At 53.3% G+C, this 8,641-nt stretch overlaps 3 protein-coding genes across 3 annotated transcripts; all 3 read left to right on the top strand.

The window, feature by feature from the left end:
• Positions 1 to 677: 677 nt before the first annotated feature.
• Positions 678 to 944, top strand: BP5553_06960 (uncharacterized protein; the record flags this gene model as incomplete). Its single annotated transcript, XM_032015583.1, has 1 exon — positions 678 to 944. One exon carries the CDS (start codon positions 678 to 680, stop codon positions 942 to 944), a length of 267 nt encoding a protein of 88 aa, XP_031867852.1.
• A 2,023-nt stretch (positions 945 to 2,967) lies between these two features.
• BP5553_06959 (Uncharacterized protein) lies at positions 2,968 to 4,618 on the top strand (the record flags this gene model as incomplete). Its single annotated transcript, XM_032015582.1, has 6 exons — positions 2,968 to 3,013; positions 3,147 to 3,319; positions 3,376 to 3,459; positions 3,593 to 3,941; positions 4,000 to 4,398; positions 4,485 to 4,618. 6 exons carry the CDS (start codon positions 2,968 to 2,970, stop codon positions 4,616 to 4,618), a joined length of 1,185 nt encoding a protein of 394 aa, XP_031867851.1.
• Positions 4,619 to 5,830: 1,212 nt separating this feature from the next.
• Positions 5,831 to 8,478, top strand: BP5553_06958 (putative nuclear cap-binding complex, subunit NCBP1; the record flags this gene model as incomplete). The annotated part of the gene is made up of 4 exons (XM_032015581.1): positions 5,831 to 5,903; positions 5,984 to 6,453; positions 6,510 to 7,584; positions 7,637 to 8,478. 4 exons carry the CDS (start codon positions 5,831 to 5,833, stop codon positions 8,476 to 8,478), a joined length of 2,460 nt encoding a protein of 819 aa, XP_031867850.1.
• Between the last annotated feature and the right edge of the window lie 163 nt (positions 8,479 to 8,641).

Raw genomic sequence — 8,641 nt, 5'->3', positions numbered from 1 at the left:
CACAGCAAAAGCTGGCAACAAAGAATTCCGTGGCGCGGCGGAGCAGTGTAGCTGTAGCTCGCGATGGAGGCCGATGGATTATCTCATAGCTCCTGATTGAGTTTGCCAAGTTCTCGCCAGGCTCCTTGTCTCTCTGTGCCTAGGTGCTTCCCGCCACGCCACTGGGACCTGGACCTGGACCTGGACATGGACATGGACATGGACCTGGACCTGGATGTGGATGTGGATGTGAGATGGTGATAACAGCTGACCGCTGACCAGTTGGTTGATTTGTGAGTTGCCGCTGCCAACCAATCACCGCCCCCGACAGATATAGGTTGTGATAGATCGATGGCTGGTTTGCCTCTTTTGCCTTCTGTGCCTTCAACTTGAAGGTTGTCTTGGTTCTGTCCTGTCCAGTTCAGTTCTCTGCTCTGGTTGGCCCCGAGTAGCAATAGAATTCCCTGTTTAGTGTCCATGGTTTACTCTTTGGGCTCTCTTTTGGCCTCTGCAGTGCTCTGCCCCTTTTTTTGCATCCTGTTCCCTTTTCTGTTACTGTGACTGTGACTGTGACCATGATATGACGATGTCTTCTGCCTTGTTGCTTGTTGTGTTGCTCTATGCATCTACTACTGTATCTATATATATCATCAGAACTACTGTACTGTACCAACATTCATCATCGCCGCCTCGCCGCCATGCCCTTGGCTTCCTGGCCTGCTGGCCCTGCTGGGTGCTGGGATGGTGCAGCAGCGCAGCAGCGCAGCAGCGCAACTGTCAACGTCAGTGCCAACCGCTACGCACACCCCCCGGGGTGGTGGCCACGGGCCAGTGACTGGCGGTCGTTAATTGTTGCAGCAGCAGCAGCAACAGCAACCGAGCCAGAAACGGGGGCGTGCGCAGTGGATATGGGTGTGGATGTGGATGAAGATGTGGATGTGGATGTGGATGACCATGATTATTGACCAGCGACCAGCACCGGCCATCGACCAGGCGACCAGGGAGCACAGCCTTTGCGGACGACGACAACGACAACGACGACGACAACCTCACCTCTTCACTCCAGCGCAGCTTCTTAGAAACCAACCTCGTCTCAAGCTCAAGCTCCAACTGCACTCACCACATCTGAGGGCAGAGACACAATCAATCCTCTCTCAACCTGTATTATAATAGGCTGACTTGTGTGGCCTATGGTTACTGCTACTGCTACTGCCACTGCCACTGCCACTCCCACTCCCACTCCCGCGCGCCTTCAGTTTCCGCGGACCCCGGCTAGGACCCCTCGTGACTGCTGCCCACCCGCCATACCTGCTCTGGACTTTCGTACCAACGACGTACCCCAGGGAGGTAGGCACTCGAATAATACTAATACACTCGAAATACGGAGCTGGAATAGCGTTACAGTCCCCCCTACCTCGACCTCTCCTTCGTACTACTAGTACCACTGTTCCAGCAGCTATTACATACAGTACTAGCTACTACTTAGCAGCTAGGTGCTAGGTACGCTGGAACGCCTACTCTGCTCTGTGCCTCCTCCACCGCCGCCGCTACAAGCCTACCACTTCCAGCAAAAGCCTACACGACAACACACGCCTACCAGCAGCAGCGCCTCTATGGGGCCAGTCGTGACCGGTGACCACTGCCCAGTCCCCAGTGACCCGGCGCAGCACCCACCACCGGTCTCCCCATCACCCAACCACCGCCCGCCAAATCCCAAAAACCCTTCCCCCCCTCGTAATCCGTTTTCCCCCCTTCCACCCCTCCTCCCCCCCAAAACGAGAAGCGCGTGTGGGCCACGGAGCGCTACTGAGCGCTGAGCATTGAGCATCGCAGCACTGAGCCCGTCTTTCGGGGCCTGGGAAAACCACCCCCCCAAAGCCACCACCAAACCACCGCCAAAAACTCATCCATCAGGCGCCGCCTTACTCGAGTACCTTACCTTACCTAAACCATATCCCGCCTGCGCTGCGCTGCACTGCACTGTACTGCACTGTACTGCACTGCACTGCATTCTCACACTCTCTCTCTCTCTTCTCTCGCCTGGTTCCCATCAAAACTCCTCTCCGCACATTCCCCCGACTCGATCGTCAAGCATCATCAAAATCCCTAAATCCCTCCCCCATACCTTACATACCTTGCCATCCCATACGGAGTACTCCCCTCTGCTCGCCTGTTCTCCCACTACCACCACCACTACCACCAACTACCACCAACTACCACCAACTACCACCAACTACCACAACCCACTACCCAATACCCACTACCACTACCCACCACCACCACCACACATTATACACTGCACAACTCCCTACATTCCACCTGGCCCCGTCGCGAGACAGATCCTATCCCCCTTCGATCAACCAAAACAACAATTCCACCGTCAACCTCGCGACCAGCCAGCCCAGCCCAGCCCAGCCCAGCCCAACCCCTGTCTCTTATACACATCTAGATGTGTATAAGAGAAAGACCCAACCCCGTCCCCCCTTCCCCCCCCCCCCCTCGCTTCAGCCGCAAAAACTCCACTCCCGCTCCTGCTCCAGCACAAGCTCCCAGGACAGCAGAAACGCAAAATACCAACCACTGCACCACCGCGCTGCTCCGCTCTACGGCCACGGGCACTGCAACCGCACTGCAACTGCACCAGTGAATAAATTCCTTGGTGGGCCTTCCAGTCACGTTACCCTCTCTCCGCCCTTCCTCGCCAGTAATCGCCGTCCCATTCATCACCACAACCCGCTGGTCAACCTCCATTTACCATCATTACCTACCGACCTCCATTTTACCTCATTTTACCACCACCACCACCACCACCACCACCACCATTACCACCACCTTCCCCGTCATTGTTCGCTGCGCAGCCCTGCACCCTTCAATTGCCCAACACGGACTCCTCCATCCCTTCGAAGAAATCCCCCTCCTCACGCTCCTGCTTCCTGCTAACCCCCCCCACCCACGCCCGATAGCATCAGTCGGTTTGGAGCTCCAAACATGTCGCAGACCCGGCCCGCAGCTTTCTCGAGCCTCAGGATGGGAGGTGAGATGACCCCCCCCCTCCCCTTCCCCCTCCACTCCCCTTCCCCAAACACAGGTAGACAGATACACGGACAGATACACAGAGCACGCCTTTTCCCTAGCTCCCGCGCAGCCTGCTAATATGTGTTCTGCAGAGGTAATCCGCGAGAAGGTGCAGGATGGTGTCACCGGAGAGACTCGAGATATGCAGTACACGCAGTGCAAGATCGTGGGCAACGGCTCCTTCGGTGTCGTCTTCCAGACCAAGCTCTCCCCCTCGGGCGAGGACGCGGCCATCAAGCGCGTTTTGCAGGACAAGAGATTCAAGGTGTGCAGGGCGCGCGTTGGCTTGCGAACATCGGGATCAAAACTGACATGTCCTAGAACCGAGAGTTGCAAATCATGCGCATTGTTCGTCACCCTAACATCGTCGAGCTGAAGGCGTTCTACTATTCAAATGGCGAGAGAGTATGTTTCCCTCCCGGTCCCTGATCTACTTGCCCTTCGCCTTCGCCTTCGCAGCCCCTCCCCCCATCCCCTCCCCCCCTCTCTTTCCCGCCCACATATCTCCAAATTATAAAACTGACTTGTGCTGCGGCAGAAGGACGAAGTTTACCTCAACCTGGTCCAGGAATATGTTCCCGAAACCGTCTACCGCGCCTCGAGATATTTCAACAAGATGAAGACCACCATGCCAATCCTCGAGATCAAGCTGTACATCTACCAACTCTTCCGCGCCCTCGCCTACATCCACTCGCAAGGCATCTGCCACCGTGACATCAAGCCGCAAAATCTGCTCCTGGACCCAAGCACCGGCGTGCTGAAGCTCTGCGATTTTGGAAGCGCCAAGATCCTGGTCGAGAATGAGCCAAACGTCTCCTATATCTGCTCCCGGTACTACAGAGCTCCCGAGTTGATCTTTGGCGCGACAAACTACACCACCAAGATTGGTAAGCCATGGCGTCCAAATCCGAAACGTGATATTTCCTATGCTAACCCGAACCGTAGACGTATGGTCGACTGGCTGTGTCATGGCGGAGTTGATGCTTGGTCAACCTTTGTTCCCCGGAGAGTCTGGAATTGATCAGCTCGTGGAGATCATCAAGGTTCTTGGTACTCCGACCCGCGATCAGATCCGCACCATGAACCCAAACTACATGGAGCACAAATTCCCTCAGATCAAGCCGCACCCCTTCAACAAGGTCTTCCGCAAGGCGGATGCCAATGCCATTGATCTCATCTCCTGCCTCCTGGAGTACACCCCTACCGAGCGACTCTCCGCAATCGATGCCATGGTTCACCCATTCTTCGACGAGCTGCGCGACCCCACCCTGAGGCTCCCTGACTCCCGCCATCCAAACGGACCGTCCAAGGACATGCCCACCCTCTTTGACTTCTCCCGTCATGGTATGTTTTATCCTCTCGCGACCCAGAAATTATTTATAATTTCTTTCCATTTTGTTCCCCCGAAACTAACCAACCCCCCCATGTAGAACTTTCAATCGCCCCGCACCTCAACTCGCGACTCGTCCCTTCGCATGTTAAGGCTGATCTGGCGGCGCGAGGCCTCGACATTGACAACCTCACCCCGATGACGAAGGAGGAGATGATGGCCCGATTAGATTGAGGTCAACTTTGTGCCGATGATTGACGATTAAATGCTTCCTTGCCGCTCAGCAATCGACCTCTGTTAGGGGTCAATGTTTTCTGAGGGTCTCGCACCGGCAACCAGATCAGTATATTACAAGCCCTGCAAGAGCGTTCTCGACATTCTACAGGTTGGGATGGACTGTGAGAGTACCGAGAGAGAAATGTCGAGATTATGGGATCCATGATGGTATGCTTTACTGGTTTTTACGAAAGAATACCCCCCTCCCCCGCCGCAACGAGGTGGAATATTTTCCTCGAAAGTTTTCACTTCGACAAGGCATTCTTCGGTCTCCAATCGGGAGTCTTGTGCGGCTCGGGTTGGATCGACCCCAGCCACGGATCATTGCAGTGATGGCCCTCGTCGCCGTTCCACCAAACTTCGTTTTTAGATTTTCTTGCATGACGGAAATGGGTATTTGCTTTCTATTCTTGTTGTCCCATTACATGGCGCCCGACGGTAGCGAAACAGAGGGGTGGCTGGTCTTCCTTTCCCTCTATGTCCCACAGATTCGGCGTACCAAATTGACGATACCGTTGCGTTCAATGATTGCATGGAAATAGCTTAATATGCCGCGATGGGGGGTTAGGCTGTTGCTAGGGCGAATATGGTCAAAAGATTCGTTTTCGTTTTCTAGGTCAACTGTGCCATTAGTGGTCACTAAAAGGGGTTGGCTGATTGCAAAGGTCATCAAAGATTTTCCACATGTGAGGCTCATACTCAATTGACACTCTCCAATCATTTTCGGTAGATATTTGTATACGTGACTTGGTGAAGCGTAGTTTTATGTGCGGCCTTTTCAACCATCCTGCCCTCTTCTATATCTAGTGGTCTGATCGCAACCTGTTTCATCGAGTCTTCTATAATATATATTACAGCCACCCTACTTAAGCCTATGCATCAATTAACTCGATGCCTCTACCGGCCCTCTAGGTCGACGATATTAAACAATAAGTTATCGTGGAACTAGCTACGGAATATGTCCGCTAAAACCATGTCAAGCTAAGCTATTCAACACGTGACGTTCCGGTGAGCCATCGACCATGCGCGTCTCGCGACCTAAGGCACCAAATATTCTGCTAACGAGCCTCGTAACATTGCTCGAGTCCCAGTCAACAACGCCCTTTTTATTCCTGAGCTTCCAAAACCACAAATACCAGCCAAGTCCCACCACATTGGACCTTCAAAGTGATGGCGGATTACGACCAAAGACCCCGCGGAGGCCGAGGAGGGTATAACAATAACCGCAAGAGAAGATATAGAGGTTGGTTTTCCAGGTCCCCGAATGCTGCGAATCGTAAGGGATCACCCAAGCAAGGCTGACACGTATCCGTTGTTCCTCAGATGAGGACGATTACGATCGCCGACCGCAGCGACGCCGCTATGAAGAGCCCCTCGTGGTCAAAGTACGCAAACAACTCCTCGCGATTGCGGAATCGCCCTTGAAGCGTGTGGAGGACGAGGTTAGCTCTATCGCCAAGACGGTGTGTGATAACTACGAGGATGAGGAGCTCCGGAATGCGTTCTATGACTTGGCCTTGCAATTGGTCGTTGAGCAGCCGTTTAAGATCCCGTTTGTGGCCGCCGTTGTGTTGATTATAAATACGATCAAGGCGGAGATGGTTACGGAGGTGCTGAGCAGAGCGGCGGGGAGGATGAATGAGAAGATTCGGGAGGGGGAGTGGAGAGAGGTTAAACTGCTTATGAAGTTCTTGGGTGGGCTGCAGGGGATATTAGAGGGGGATGGGGTGTGGAGTGTTCTGCAGGATCTTTTGACCAAGGCTGTGGATTTGCAGACGGAGAATAACGAGGAGGTTAGTAGTTTGGATGGGCTGGGCTGGGGGACTCTTTTTGCTAACCTGGTGGATAGACTATTGGCCCGGAGCTTGTCAAGATCATCCTCTTCACGATCCCGTATATTATGGCTTCGTCGGCGACGGATGCCCAGGATAAGGCCAACAGCATGGTGGAAAACACGGATATCATTGCTTCGGAACCTCATGTGCTTCAGTCTCTGGTCGACCCATATCCCGGGAACGGTACGGACGAAGCAAAAGCGCCCAATGGCGTCCTTAGTCTTCTCCAGAAACAGCTACAACACGAGTCCACAAACGGGTGGGAGGTAGCTTGTCTTCCGCGGCCTTGGAAGGTTGTTCTGGAATCTGAACAACCCGATGCTCTGGCTTCGTCCCCTAAACATCCTCTTCCATCGATAGTTATTCCTGATGTGGTTATTGCTGGCCCAAGACCGTTGTTTCCCGAGCTTTATTTCTCAGTCTACGCTCATCAGGATGTTGAGACTGTGCCGCCGATGACGGATATTGCTTCCTGCCTATTGCGGGATTCATTGGTGGATACGATCAACATTCTTGACTTTAACAGAAATGCTACAGCTCGCTTTTTGATCGATATCGATTGCTACTTCGCACCCGACACTTTCGTCAAGCGAGCCACTCCATTCGACAGACTTCGGGATGTGGAGGGCGACAGGTCTACTTGGAAGCCAGAAGATGTTGCAGTTGATGCAGTGTTCTCGCAGCTATTCCAACTCCCTAGCCCAGAGCACAAGTTGGTCTATTACCACTCTGTCCTAACCGAGGCGTGTAAAATTGCACCAGCTGCTATAGCACCGAGTCTTGGTCGAGCGATCCGTTTCCTGTACCGAAACGTCGATTCGATGGATCTCGAGCTGAGCTACATATTTATGGATTGGTTTGCTCACCATCTAAGCAACTTCGGGTTCACTTGGAAGTGGACGGAGTGGATTGATGACGTTGAGCTCTCGTCCCTGAACCCGAAGAAAGCTTTCATTGAAGGCTCTTTGGATAAAGAAATCCGTTTGAGTTTTGCACAGCGGATCAAGGGGACTCTGCCGCCACCTTATCAACAGCTGATTTCTGAGGAGAAGGAGAAAGATACCCCTGATTTCAAGTACAATGACGAGAGTAAGTTTCAGCCGGGATCCTTTTTGGTGATTCAATGCTAACTGTTATTAAGATACGCCGTTTGCACCAGAGGGAGCTGAGATGCTGGCGCTTCTGAAGAAAAAAGCACCAGAGGATCAGATACAACCAGTTATCGACCGGATCCACGCCCAAGCATTGGACATGCGTCTCGCAGATCCCCTCGTCGTTTCAACCGACGTCTACATGACAACAATTTGCTTCATCGGCTCCAAATCCCTCTCTCACGTTCTCTCCTCCATCGAGCGATGCAAAGAGCGTCTCCTCGCAATCGGTCCTCAATCCCCAGCCGCACGGAAGCAAATCATCGATTCCGTCATGTCATACTGGAAAGACCAGCCTGGAATCGGCGTAAACATCGTCGATAAATTACTTAACTACATGATTCTAAGTCCCGGCAGCGTCATCGAATGGGCTGTAGGCCAAGATGGCAAGCGGCTAAGCCAGGCATTCGTCTATGAGATGGTTGGCTCTACAATCGGAAAAGTCACAGGCAGAGTCCGACAGGTCGTCCGAGGCATGAGCGTCCCTACCCTCACGCCGGAGCAGAGATCAACTCTGGAGCAGACAGCCGAGACTGAGCGAAAAAGTATGAAAGACCTCTTCCAGCTAATGGAAGAACCCCTCGTCGCCTGGGCGACAGGTAGCAAAGACCAAGCTATCCAAAGCGGTGACGGGGACAGCAACGATGAGGCTATGATCAGACAGTGGGGAGAACGCTGGCTGCGGGTGTTCAGGAGGAAGTTCGCTGTCGAGGAGGCCTGGTATTTGGCTGAGAAGGAGAAGCAGAATAAGCGGCCGGTGGTGGAGGAGGTTCCTGCTGGGGCTGTGGAAAATGGCGATGCGGCTATGGCGGAGGCGGAGGTCGAGGTGTAGAATGAGCGGGATTATTATGTGGGTTGGTTTTTACGCTACTAGCTGGAAGGACGAGGGAGAGAGGTTGGTTCTATCTGTTACGCGTCGTGACGGTGGAGCTCCTTCTGTATTATTGCATTGTTTGTACAAATATAGCGGCGCTATGTAGTACGTCCTCAAAAAA

The sequence above is a fragment of the Venustampulla echinocandica genome (assembly GCF_003357145.1).
Source record: "Venustampulla echinocandica strain BP 5553 chromosome Unknown scaffold_5, whole genome shotgun sequence".
Classification (NCBI taxonomy): Eukaryota; Fungi; Ascomycota; class Leotiomycetes; order Helotiales; family Pleuroascaceae; genus Venustampulla; species Venustampulla echinocandica.
The sequence above is the reverse complement of the archived record's forward strand: the minus strand, read 5'-3'. Positions and strand labels throughout refer to the sequence as shown.